Below are 14,522 nucleotides of genomic sequence, written 5' to 3'. Positions count from 1 at the left end.
CAGTGTATGGCGATGGTGGGATAGAGAAAAAAAACAAAGGAGTCACTGAAGAAGTTGTTTTGATCCTTGGGCACATTGCCAGCATGTTCTCTTCCTGTCTCAGCCCCTTTCCAATGTTACTTTTAAAATGTGTTACTTTGTCATTCTGTGAAAGATGAAATAAATAATGAATAATTGTAAATGGCCTGTATTTGTATAGAGCTTTACTAGTCCCTAAGGACCCCAAAGCGCTTTACACATCCAGTCAACCACCCATTCACACTTTTCTCTAACCACTCACTTTCCCATCCAAGCTACATTGTAGCCACAGCCACCCTGGGGCGCATTGACAGAGGCAAGGATGCCGGACACTTGGCGCCACCGGGCCCTCTGACCATCACCAGTAGGCAACAGGTGAAGTGTCTTGCCCAAGGACACAACGACCAAGACTGTCCAAGCCGGGGCTCGAACCGGCAACCTTCCGAATACAAGGCGAACTCCCAACTCTTGAGCCACGATCACCCCGGTGTTGTACCAATACTGAGTTGTCTTACTTAGTATATTTCAGTCAATTTTCATTCCTATACTAGCAGAAGTTTTAAACTAGGAGCAGAGCTATCTTCTAAAGGTTACAGATTTAACAGCATTTTCACACCTGGTAAACAAGCTGTGCACTGTAGAGTCATTTCAGAGCACTTTCCTGTTTTGAGGAGGAAGATACTATTGAATGTCTCGTACTGAAAGACGTTCTTGTGCACCGACATGCCCACCCACCTGCTCTGGCCGGTCGCAGGCCACGCAGACTCATGTTGCTTGGAGAAATGCACGCTTATTTGACTGGCAGAGGCAGTTCACATTCAAGTGGAAAGCAACAAAATTAGTATTTTATTCAATAAGCCTTTTACCATGCAGAATATACTGGCATCTTATCATTTTGTAATCACTAACATTTTGACAATTCTGTTTTTTCCATTTAACTTTGTTTATATATATGTAGCTATATATATATATATCTTTATCTTGTAAGATAACGACCCTAAAATAGGAGAAAGACAATACCGATAATGAGATAATGCCCTGTCTTTAAATGCTTTCTCAGGGGGGGTCTATGTAACTAAGTAACTGTAATTTAATTACATATTTTTTTCTTAGTAACTTTATCTCCATTATATGTAACTAGTAACTTCCCATCACAGTCCCTTGCCTCTCCTAATGCCCCTAATTTATGAGCTGTGGTTTGTTCCTTAGCCTCGTAAAAATGAGCGTCTCCTTGAAAATGCCTGACCTCTCTTCCTGTCTCTTCTCTTGATGTTTATAGTTCACTACGTCTTGTTTGGTCATAGGTTCTACCTTTAAAGTAAAGATCACGGGGTAGCCTTTAATCAGAATAATAGCCAGAAGAGGAGTGGTTTGAGTGTCTGTGTGTGGGGAGCTTCAAACAGTATGTCACAGGACGTACGTACCCCTAAGCAATAGTCTCTTTTCAGTCTTTACCTTCTCGCTGTTACCAGTGTTTCCTACTGGGACACATGACTCCCTTCTGCTTTGCAGCTCTTATCCTTCCCTAGTGCACGTGACCTGAATGGCCCAAACCTTCCAGAGGAGGAAAATATTATTATTGCGTCTGGAGCTTTTGATGCTATACTTTTCATGTCTATTGCTATATAAACACTTTGCTCACTGACAAAAAAGTTGCCCTGGAGCTATGCACTTCAGGAAGCAAAGACAGCATGAAAAGCAAAGCCTACAAAAGTAGGCCCAGTAACCTAAAATGTTAAAATCGGTCCTGAAATCCCAAAGAGGTTTTGCCAAGCCCTTTTGAAAATCCACACATTTTGTCATGTGCTGGCGCTGGCACCTTTCAAAGTCCAATCAGGATCCCTCTCAAATGGCTTTCTTTCGTTCATAGCTACCCCTCGCAGAGGGTAAAGAGGTGGTGGGGCAGGGGAAAGGAGGGACCTTCAGAGATTCCCCCTTGTGTCGGACTTTAAAGTTTCTGCTTCTGTGAACTTTACATCAAACGATCACGGGCTGCTGCTGGCTCTTTGAAGTGGCAAAGTGGGGGGGTGTATCAGGGCTTCATACAGGCTTCTGCCTCGACATGTTCTGGTTCAAAATGGACTCTGCGGCAGTATAAAAACATCTTAGCTAAAGGTCTACTGAAAATGGCACAAGATCAAGGCTAAGAACTTATCTCTCAGTTACCCTTTCTGTCATTTCAGCGGGATCAGTGTTATACTAACACAGTTCTTCAAGCTCCTCTTTCTCACCTCTCTTTAAAGCTCAGATTTGGGAATTTGTGTGTGTTTTTATAGTAAATTCATCTTAGCCTTGTCTTCTTGCAGGCCTACAATGCTGCAAACATATGCATGTTTTTAACATTAAAGAGTTAGCATTTATTGTAATCCCCACTTCACTACAGTGTAATGTTTAGGACTATGGTTAAAAGACCTGGAACAATACCAAGGGATATAATGCAGAACTCAGTATGGCCAGCTATAGATAAACATGCTAGTTTGAGGGACATTTGGACATGTCATGTGGTTTGGTCTAGAGTGAGGGACCCAAATGCAAACTTTAGAAGCAAACTTGTAAGAACAAAAGGCACAGAACACTACAGATTTCAGGAATGACTACAATAGCCACAGAGGGAATATGCTAAGGAAACTGAGCAAGTAAACAGTATGATGCAACAAAGAACTGAGTCAAACTGAGGCCTTAAATACACATGAGGTAATCAAGAAACGTGGACATGGGAGGGTGTGGGGACACAGCTGAAGCTAATTAAAACAAGACCAGAAAGTAAAACTTATATAAAAGTCAGACTACTTAAAAGTAAAACAGGAAGTGAGTCACTGAAAAGAATATAGAAAACTTGATATAAAAGGGAAAACAAGAGCTTATAGAAAACAAACTGTAATCAAGACTCAAAACCTAATGGGAACAGAAGGGGCAAAATACAAGAAAATACTGAAACAATTGACACAAATAGAGACTAATGAATAAGAGGAAATTAAACCCGGAGATACAACTAAATTAACTAAACTCAACTACAAAAAGCAACTGCAGCCAAACAACAACACGACTGATTATAAAAGAAACAAAAAAGAAACAAGCATACAAAGGAATAAATAATAACATATTTAATTAAAAGTCTGAGAGTTCTGAAATCCTAGGCCATTGACCCGGGAAGATGACTAGACATGTTTGAAGCCCAGTAATCTCCAGTACTGATCTTTGTTTTTATTTACAGATGGTAACTTTCAGTGGGAGGTTCAGTTTGAAGTATACGTTTCGTCTAAACCATCCAAGTATGGCATAAAGATTTGGTAAAAATGCTGGTGAGAAAACAGTATAGGCATGATAAACACGCACAGAGCCTTATTTATTAAATTTTTTTTTTACCTTTTTATTTGCTTAAATAGCGTGGTCAGTTAAGAAAATAATAATTTCCTACTTCTTTGTAACAAATTAAAACAACAAAAACTATTTTTACCTTCAAATCAAGTTTTAAATGTGTTCTCATAGATTGACTTCCATAAACAGCAGTAGAATACAATAAAAACTGTTAGTCCCAGCCCTGCTGCTGCTGTTTAAACTCAAGTTCTACTTATTTTTGTTTAATGTGATGCCATATAAAACAGAATTATGAAACTCTTATGTAATGTTGACATGTAAATATGATTGATTGGTAAACTGTCCATGGATGCATTATTCTGTATTCCTATTAAGGGCGGGCACAGGGACCATGCGGAATCCTTAGACTCTAAGGGGCCGGGCTCCCTGTTTTCCCATGCACCATCATCTACTGACATTGGCCACTGCTCCACATTAAACACCCTGCATTCATAAAAAAAAAAGAAAAGAAAGAAAGAAAAGAGACACCATCTGACAAGAGCAGCGTCCCCCAGAAGCTGCCTCACTGCGTATTGCGCTCAGCTCGGAAGCTCGGAAACTAAGAGGGGGGAAAATGGCCAAAAGTGAGAGGCAAAGAAGAAGTTTGAAGAGTGAGGAGTTCTTTTTTGATTCCGATGCGTCTCTCTTGGATCAGCAAGATTTCGAGATGTCTAGTTGTCCTTTCAATGACGTCTTCAACTCCAAAGACTCCCACATGGAGCAGATCAACACTTTTCTGAAAAATGTACAAGTTTTGCTGGAGGCTGCTAGGTTTCTTGAGAGCGCCGAGAGGAAGGACGGAAGTGAGTTTTATTTGTGTGCTGCGTTTGATCTTTTTTCCCCTTTGCATCTGAATTTCAGGAAGGAAAAAAAAGAGACTTCACTGTCAACAGATTCAGACAACAAAGGGTTGAGTTCATTCAACTAAGCACCGCTGCCTGCAGTAAACACAGAATATGAAAGAGCACCAGACTGATTTAGGTGACCTTACTTATCGCAGTTACGGGAGAGGAGAAAAATATAAGCTTTCGTAATTTTCCGGACTATTTTTACCTGCATTATCTGCATTATCTTCGCGTAGAGCTATGTCACTCTCCACAACTCCCAACACAGGGATCTGTAATTTTTGTGCCTCCCTGCTGCATAGACAAAGCAATATGACATAATGATTAGGTGTGTGGGTGTGAATGTTGGCTACGATTCCGTTATAATAAATCTGACCACATTGCAGCGCCCTCCAACTCAGTTTAGGATGATGTCATTGTGCCCCCGCAGACTCGATCGGTGAAACAAACTGAAACTTTATAGATAAACGCCACGGCTATAGCTCGCGGCGTTGAATCGATCTTTTAGAAAATACCCGACCTTGCATGTTTATCACGTTATAAGAAATGATGCAATTATAGATAAGTTGGCTGATTGCAGAAAGCACGATCATTCAGATGGGTATTGGATTGGCACGTATCCAAGGTAATGACACGTTATCTGGGCAATGCACTATTAAAAACGACTCTTTATGATCATTTTCATGCTTTCGCTTTCATCTAACTCGTGACTTTAAAAGACCGAAAAGACGAATTTGTATATGCATTTTTCCGTGCACAGCATTTTTCGTGCAGAAAGGTCGGTCACGTTGGATGAAACGCGCTGCGAAAGGCTTTGAAGTGATATCGACTATAATAATGTAACGTGGGAAATTTTCTACAGAGAGCAGTTCTCTCGATTGTTTGCTTCCTGCTATTTTGGGGGGCGTGTCGCACTGGCTTCCACATGGCGCAAGGCTCCTGCGGTTGGCCAGAAGCGAGCTCAACCCTCGCCGCCTGTCAAAGCCTTTCCCCAATCGAAGTCACGCTCGATAGCAACGTCACGTGTTGCTGGGCCTGGCTACAGCCGACCAAGACACTCCTACTGTCCCAGTGAAGCATGGGATTTGTAGGGCTTTTCTGTAGGACTCGTAGTCTGGCAAGAAGATGGAATTATATGGATATTTAGTAATTTAAATATGAAAAGCAGCCCTAATTAACGACTTATTAGTTTTTTGTCATACAGTTATGACGTTGTCATGAAAAGGAGCAACAACGTACCTAAACGTCGTAAGAACAATAGTAAACACAATGTTTTTTAATAATTTCTGTTGATCTGTGCACTGGAACTCTGCCAGATGTATGTATTAATTTAAACTGACCTGTTGTAGTTGCAGTTGTAACATTATTACAATCGTGAATGATTTTCCAATCGATATATGCCAGTAAAGGTAGGCTAAATTGTGAAGTTAATGGAATGTTTGCGTTTGAGGTAAAATGGACCACATTCACCAAAATACTCGATTTCCCAGAATGCATTGCACTTAGGCCGGCCTCTCCCGCCGCTGGGTCCCCGCCTCTCAGCTGAGCAGCTAAGTAAACAAACAGGAAAGGAGAGGAAACGAGCTGCAGCACGCACTTTGCTGGTTCAGGGTTCCCTCGGGGACGTTTTATATTGTTTTTATCCAATTTTTGTAAAAATTTGATATCGTGTTTCGTAGAAACTTTTAAATATTTTGATACGCTTTCTTTTTCTAAGAGTGAATTCTGGCGAGGATTGGCTGTAGCTTGCTAGCTTGCGAACACTGGATTTTTTTTTTTCTTTCCTTCCCTTTTGGCGAAGGCTGCTCATGAGCCAGCAAAGGCACGGAACAAGGATATAACACGTCAGTTTTAATAATAACCGATGCACTGTCTTCCCTGTAATTAAAAAGTGAACGGTCGTTGCTGCTGCTTGCAAAGCTAGATTGCAACGTCCAACACAGCAAGCCTCAGGGAAGAATGACGGCTGTTCAGCTAATAAATATCCAGCGGTTACTGGAAGCAGCAGAATACATAGAAAGGAGAGAAAGAGGTAATAACGTTTCCAAATGTCTCAGTTGGCAGTGACAACCCTGTACTGTTTGTCGGCTCAAAAAGGGTGATTTTCGAAGTAGAAAGTGTCCCCCAAAAGAAAAAAGTGGCTAGTCAGTTAACCACCAGTTTTTCTTTCAACAGAGTGTGAACATGGATATGCCTCGACGTTTCCATCAAATCAGAACATAAACTACCAGAGGCAAAGGAAATTCCGAAATAAGAAGTTCAGCAGTAACCACAATAGGTAAGACACTATTCTCAATCATTTGTGTCATTGCTGGGGAAAAGTGTCTGTTTTCTTCTTCGTCTTGCTATTTATATGCCAGTAATGAAAGTGAAGTTCTGGGATGGATGACATTGTTGCAGATAGCATGTGATCCTAAACTGCTGCCAGCGATTTATTGCAGCGTTTACGCTTTTCGGATAAAGGGGCTTTCTATGTAAAGAGACACTGACATTTGAATAACAAAAGATCGATCCACGAACTTGTAGAGACATTTATAGTAGCTACGTGCACGTTTGACCGTCAACACCGCTGGTTCGGTGGATTTGATGGGGGGCGGGGAGGGGGCAGCAACAGGGGCTCTGCTGGCTTTTCATCAGCTGATTGTCAAACGGACTGCAGTGGTCAAGGTTAGGGATCGTGGTGAAAGTAAAGACTTTTAAACGAAAAATGTCACTTAAGAAAAGAAATGTTGCAGTGACGTCTTCTACTTCTTCTATTTCTTGGCTAAACAATGCACAGACATTTTCCCGTGATTTTAAAATTTAGTAATTTCTTTTTTTGTGGTTGACTTTCTATATTTCCCCCTAATATGCATTCTCCACTTCACTGTGGGAGAAAGTGATATTTAGTCTTATCCCCTAAAGAGGAAATGTTTCTATTTATGGCATGTTTTGTTTGCAGACACCAAAAGATGGATATCTGGAGCCTTTTATAGGATTTATAATATTTTGTATAATCACTGACTTGCTGTTTCATCTTTAACTCCATATTCTATTTAAAAAAAACAAAGGTGCACAGTTTGCATAATTTCAAAGCTACTGGTGATTGTTATGGAACATATGCTTAGTAACACTCACTGGTAATGGCTGCCACATAGATTAAGGCCCTTGTCAAACACATTACTTTCACTGGTGGCAGGCACTTGTATTTAGTAACAGGAGTAGGGAGGATCTCCTAAGTTAAGACCCATTGGCTTTGTGTTTTTTTTTTTTTTTGTTTGGTTTTTTTTTGGGTTTTTTTGTTTGTTTTTGTTTTAAGTTAGGCTGCTTACATTAATCTTTCCATCGACAGTCATACATCAAACACAAACCCCACTCGTACTCTTGCAGAGCTTTTTAATATTAATGTAAGAGAAGGCCACCAAACAGGAACTGTGCATTACTCATCGTGAGCGCAGAATGCTGCCTAGTTCTGCATGGCAACAGTCACGATCAGATATATTGTTAGTCTGACACCGTATTCATAACGTTTCATAACATTTAGTCTTGTGAGAAAATCCATAAGGACACATTAATGATGCTTAATGTAAAGTTGAATGCTAGAAAAGCCGTAAGCTTTCACAATGCATGCTTGTTCTGAAATCTGCTTCTAAAGTGGGACAACTTTGAGAGTCTGTAATCAAATTGTTTACGTATGCAGGAGAGAAAATGGAAGCAAGTGGCAAAGAGAAAAGATTTGGTTTTTAAATGCTTCGAGATGTGAAGAAGCACTACCAATAAAACTGTGCAGGGATAGTGTTTGTTGTTCCTATTCACAGAGCTATGTTCACAACTCGCCTATTGCGTTAACACATTTTGTATTAAACACCCATTCACAGCTTCATATTGTGATGTGGTTTCGTTTACTCCCATGGGGAGCTGCGCATCTGGTAAACTAAAAAAATAAGATCATTCGATGGGCCTCTTTCATTCAAAGATCCTGTATAGGACAGAAGCCGAGTGAGCAAAATACAGGCATGGTGCATTAGCCAAAGAGATCTACAACTCAGCCATCTTCTGTGTCTGCATTTTTAATGACAAAAAGAACATCATATATACCTAAGCTTCAGTCTCAAACATGTTCTTGTTTATTCCTTACTTATAAACACTCTAAGGACCCTTTCAAAATTAATGTTAAGATGACATCTTAGAGAATATGCTAATTTATTCATTATAATATTTACATTAATATTACATTTTATTTTAACACACTCTTAGTTGCTTGGTCCAGTTATATCTGCCTTCTCGGTAGCATGTTGAGGCTTAAAGTGATGGGCTTATCTGAATCTGTCCTCTCTTGCCTACCATTTATAGCAGGGCAGCTTTATCTCGCTGACCCACTCCCTGCATGCATATACATGCACACACATACGCGTACACATACATGCATGCCTGCCTGCAGAAGGAAGCATGCTGCTGTTCTGTGTGGCCTTGCTGTCACTGTCCAGACATGCAGATATGGGATTCAGGAGGCAGGGAAAAAGGATTGTGATGATAAAACCCACGTAAGTTGACTTAGGCCAAATGAAAGGCCATGCTGAGATATAGTGTGACTGTGTGTGCTTGTATCAGGGCTGACCTGAAACCTACCTCATTTTCAGTATAGTGAAATAGATCAGCTGAAGAGATTTCCCAAATGTAAAAAAAGAAGTTTGGGTTCACACAAGTTCCTTGGAATCTTGAATTTTAACATTGTTCCCTAAATGCGCTTTTTTTAAAGGGAACCAAATGAAGATTCACATTTTGGTAAAACATTCAGAGTTTGGAAAGGTTACAAAGCAGGATGTTGGTTACCAAGCAACACAGATTCAGTGAAACCACTGTGACAGCAGATGACGCAAATTATGCACTCCAAAGTATTAATCTTCTGTTAGCATAACTATTGATCTGACTTTACAGATCAGACAGTTACAGAAATAAGCGGAGTTGGAGACAATGAAAATAATTACATGTGTGCAAAGAAGTCAGCTTTCAACACAAGACTGTGGCTATTCATTTTCCCAATAAAGAACTAATTGTGTGGCTGTTAGCTTATTTTTTATGACATTTATGGAGACCATCATTAAACAAGAAGAGATTATGCTGTTTTAAATGCACCAGTCATATGGTTTTAGTTTGTGTGGCTGGCCTGGTGAAGAACACAGCCATGCATGACTTCAGGGCTAATATAGTATATAAAAGATGAAGGCATGCATGTGAGCATGTAGGCTCCTTCAGGTTTTAAGCAAATGGCCTGCACTGCCTGGATTTTGTTGTAACAGTAGCTACTCAGCCTGGTCATAGACCTTGTCATGTCAAATCAAATATACTGCCACAGTTGACTTACCATACTGTCTAGCATATCCAGCTAAATAAACAGTAATATATTCATTAAAAAATGAATTCCTCTGAGTCTAGGCCAATTTTTACAGATGGAACCGCAGCATTGGACAGTCGGTATTCCCTCTGTTCTGTTCTTACCTCTTGCTTGGTCCATATTTCCTGCATGCTTATTACCAAGATGGCAAGAAAAAAAAGCGTACTGCAGTATTGATAACCCACACTATAGAAAAGCGCTTGACCAGGTTGCATCCAGCAGCACTCCCCTACCCCCACCTTTTTGCCCCCTGGGAGGAGGTAGAGTGCAGTTTGTGTGAAAGGGAACTTGGCCATTTAAAAATCAGGAGGAGGCCTTGTCTCCTTTCAGTATGTTTCCACACACAGACACTCTTAGGGACGAGCTGATTCACTTTAGATTATTAACAGAGCACTGAATCCTGGCTGCTTTTGTGTATTTGCATGCGCATGCTCCTACTTTACCAGGCACACGCACGCACGCACAGTGTGAATATAAGTGTCTGCAGTGTCACATCCTCCCTTGCATTATTGAGGAAGAGGCACTGTACCACAGTGCATTCCTGGATGTCACGTTGACATTTGTTTGTGTAAAAGCTTCAGTGCACTGAGCCTAGAATTGGTCTAGTTTGAGATTAATTAATAAATCTGTTAATCAAATTTGACACTCCAATTCACCATTCACTTCTCAGCCCATGGTTTTCTAGCTCATACATATTTAGTATTCTAATACTACCCATGTAAAGTACATTGTTTTTTTCTGATAAAGGTGCCCTGTACCTTTATTTTGCTTGCTCATTAAAGCAAAATTGTACATTTGTTCTCGTTTCGTTTTTTTTAACAGCCTCTGCTTTTTGTTTTTTGTTTTTTGTTTGCAGGTCGACACATAACGAGCTGGAAAAGAATAGGTGAGTTGGCAGTACATCTTTAAAACACATTTCGGATTTAATCAGACCACAGACCACAGACTGCAGGCTCATACATGCCCTACCCACATATAGCAAGTCTGTTATGACCTACTTCTTCATTTCCTCTACAAGGTTATGGCCTTTTAAGTAAACGCTTATTTTTCAACAGGTCTTTAAAGATAAAAGTACTTGGGTGGCCCAGTTGGGTTCATGAATTCCTCCTTTTCTTTTCACCTTACCTATTTCCACCTCTAATATGCATAATCCTTCCACCTTTTTGTGTAACAGTGAATCATACACAGTTTCCTTCTCCACGTTTTTGCATATAACTCTGTGGGTATGTGTGACATAAACTTCTGTCTGAGCTCTTAGTTGATATTCAGTAATGGTTGACCAGTCTAGCAGTCAGAAAAGGGTTAAAATCTAATGAATGAACTTGCCATGTGACGATATTGGGCATGTTTGAGCCAATCAAAACACATTCTTTTGTGGTAAGCTACATCTTACTGAGGTTGTAACATAAGCATTTGTTAGTACTGGCAGGCTTTTTTTCCTTGCACGTTTATGTCCACACCCTCGTCCAGATTGTGGATACGTACTGCTCCGTTCAAGTGATTATATGCCATTTTACTCTGGCACAGCCTAGATCCATTCATTTTCCAGATCAAAGTATGGCAAAACTGTGCTGGTTAGCAGGGTTATGATCTTACTTTCCACCTTGTTTGTTACTAACAGAGAGGCATGATTTTGAAGCTGCATCTCTGGCTAGGCTTAGATCTTTGGACTATCATGTTAATTATTGTAAGCCTATTTTGTTCAGTCAAATAAAATACGGGTGCTTTTCTGTTTGCAGTCCAATGGTTGTGTGCAGTTTGTGTACACGCCCTGCAATTTTAGTGTGTAGTAGACATATGTTTTTCCTAGGGTATGATTTAAAAACTAAAGGTGAAATGAGATTTAATAAATGTAGTATGTAGAAGCAGCAAAAATTTCAGCCCTATATTTTCATCTAAAGTTTCTTATGTTTCTGTACTGAATTACATGTCTGCATTTAAGTTGGTATCTGCAGTGTAGGAAGTGGTGCATTTAACCAGACTTTGGGTTGGGATGGTTTACCGCTAAGAGCAACACAGCACCTTGGAAGCCCTTATCAGATTGAGTTCACTACTAGGGTACTTGCTGGTGTTTATGCTCTTTATTCCATGCAGAGTCAAGCACTAGAGGCTTTTCTTTGACACCATAAATAACAGTGGCCAGACCTGCAGGATTTATGGTAAATATATGAAAAAAAAAAGCATGCCTTCCATTTCATTATCTCTGAGCGTGTGGGTACAATGAAAGGATGCAAGAGGCCGGATCCATTCAGTGTAATTACATATCACCTCAGCCTGTTTTTTCTCGCCATTCTCCCTGGCAGCCTTTTCTGAAAGGATGGGAACATTGGAAGGAGAGCCGTCCAGTGATCTAAATATAGACAAGAGTTGATGTCTCATCTTGGTGCTCATATACAAAGCCACACAAGGCCGGCCGGTCGACTGAATGGCCTCAGCAGATTGCAGCACCCATGCGGAGTTGCATTTTTTTTTTTCTTTCAGCGTTCCACCCCCACAAATACATTTCAAAGGGAAATAAAAGGTGCCAACTCAGTTGTTTGTTCCTAAAACACAGTGTGAAGGATGGATTTGTACATTCTTTGGGCTGATCTTGTAGTAAGGCTTGTTTCGGTGGCCATGGTCATTCAGAGCAGACTTGTATAAAGCCTATATATGACAGAACAGAAGGAATCACTGCTAACTATAACAGGAGATGCAGAATAGGCGTACTTTCCTATCCTTTTTGCTCTAATGCTTTTTTAAAGTTTGAATTAGATTTGGTGATCTATATCTGTGTGAGTTTTATGTTTGTCCATTTGCTCCGATGTTTCATACTCCATGCTATCTTCTGTTTGCATCATATATTACTCCTCCAAAAAATGATTACTTCATAAAGTAAGCATCCTAATTGTGTCACAATAATGCTTAGTTTGGATGAACAGGAATCTTCTGACTGTGCTGTTTTTGCTTCCTTTAATTAAATGGCACAGTCTGTAGAATCCTCTGAAAAACAGCCTACTTTCTGCAGAGTATTGAATCATTAGAGATGGTTTGAAGAAGTGCAGAAATAAGTTAACTTGTTTAAATGTTAAAAACGATTGACCATTCATTTGTGCATTTGAAAGCATTAGTTAAGTCTCAGTGTGTTTTCATTTGCAATACGTGCGTAATGTCCAGTGAAACTTTCTATCCCGTCCCTCCTCTTTTTCCTGGCTCCACTTTGCAGTCTTAGAGAGAGATGCAGCAGCAGAGCAGGCCAAGAATAAGCTGTCCTGTACCAAGACCGGATACTGACACCATGTTTTTTTTTCTCTCTTCACTCTTGTCTTTGTTTTCAGCTTGACACAGTTAGAGTGGTGTTGCAGCTTAGTAGCAGGCGAATATGAGACTAATTCATATTTCCATTTGCAAAGAAAGAGAGTAAAAATTGAAATGGTAATCAATCCTTTTAGAGCACACTTAAAGTCAGAATCATTTATAATCCCCCTTTTTTGCCAGAAGCTAATCCAATTCCCTTTAAGGACATGCCCCAATGTAAGTCATATGTATCGAGCATAGTTGTTCATCCAAGTGTGTCAGGCTTATACCATGATCGTGCAACAGAAGCAGCTTTCGTTCGATCTCAGCAGACTTCCAAGTCCTGTAAACTGGAAGCAGCTCCTTTATGGTCCAGCCTGGGTGGAGCTTTTTATCAAACTTTTGTATCTACTGCAGGCAAGATGATTTGCATTGCATGGCTACCGCAGCTCTTGATAACCTGTGAGGCTTGTAGACTCAGTGTGACAGCAGAGACGTTAGGACACGGATAAAAGGCACCGAAAGGGGGGAAAAAAACCACGCACATTCCAGATACTTACCGTGGGACCAGATAACGTGGTGACTCTGCCGCTTTGATCATGTACCTTCTAACAGCCTTATTTCACTTCCACATGTCACTGCTAAATTACACTCCCTTAGTAGGATTTAACAGTAAAAGGCTTGTATGACTGCATGTTGTGGTTCGACTGCTTTGATCTCATGGCCTTATGGTTATTAGTCATTTTCTTTAAAACGTGTTGATTATAAATTCAAAGTGCTCGGGTTAGTTGGGGATTTATTGTTGTGTAAAGCATGTGCATAACATTAAACAACTAAGAGGTTTTTTTTATGGCTCAGAGTTGAATCTGTAGAGGCTCAAGCAGTTGTGGATTTATTATAGCTAGTAAAAGCTTGTTTTATTGATTAATAATAAAGCCATCAATCAAAATGTAACAAAACAAGACAAAACAAGAACCATTGCTTATCATGTGAGTTCCTCCTGAACTGCCACTCATCCATTTTTAATATAGTTCGTTGAGGCCAGGTCTGTAATGCAGTCAGAATATTTTCCCAGGTAGTAAAAGCAGTGTTAGCGTTTCTTTTTGATTTGACACGGGGAGCTGCCTAACGCCGTTTTTATGCTCGCCATGTGGCTCGTGTCGCGGGTCTCTGGTGACAAGTTTCACATCACATCCTGTGTTGCAAGACACAATCTTTGTGGCACATCGGCCAGTCTTGCACTGATCATGAGGGTTTTTACGGCCGTTATAATGATAATCCTGCACAGAAGCTCGGACACATACAAATACAAATGTTGGAGAAATGTTGGAGTAATTTGAAAACTTGAGTTTTTGGAAAGAACTTTGCAAAAAAAAACCACTTGCCAAGTCTTGGCTTCCGGTTTTGACATCTTCTCCTCCTTATCAATATGTATGACGTGATATTGTCTGAGTAGAGACACCTATCTTTTTGGAGAATACTGCAACGGCTTCTTACAACTTAATGGCAGTTATAAATGGCTCCATCTGTGCGATGATGGCACAGCGGTGAGCAAAGCGACCACTGCAGAGGGTATATTAGCACCTCAAAGAATGAGCTAAACACCTCTGAGAGTGATTCTGTGGATATGTTTATCAGAAACACCCTTAGCC

General features: G+C 40.3%; 1 protein-coding gene across 2 annotated transcripts in view; it reads left to right on the top strand.

Annotated features, from left to right (window-relative positions):
* Positions 1–3,803: 3,803 nt before the first annotated feature.
* Positions 3,804–14,522, top strand: part of mxi1 (max interactor 1, dimerization protein) — a 32,833-nt gene continuing 22,114 nt past the window's right edge. Inside the window, exons 1-3 of one of the 2 annotated variants that reach the window (XM_003449962.5) lie at positions 3,804–4,178; positions 6,396–6,498; positions 10,451–10,480. In XM_003449962.5, coding sequence (XP_003450010.2) covers positions 3,950–4,178; positions 6,396–6,498; positions 10,451–10,480 — 362 coding nt within the window. In that variant the 5' untranslated portion in view covers positions 3,804–3,949. Of the gene's footprint in view, positions 4,179–5,758; positions 6,253–6,395; positions 6,499–10,450; positions 10,481–14,522 lie in introns of those variants that run through there. The other variant, XM_013274281.3, reaches the window with a different exon arrangement.

This window comes from Oreochromis niloticus, linkage group LG6, assembly GCF_001858045.2.
Source record: "Oreochromis niloticus isolate F11D_XX linkage group LG6, O_niloticus_UMD_NMBU, whole genome shotgun sequence".
Lineage (NCBI taxonomy): Eukaryota > Metazoa > Chordata > Actinopteri > Cichliformes > Cichlidae > Oreochromis > Oreochromis niloticus.
This window is presented reverse-complemented; position numbering and strand designations above follow the sequence as displayed.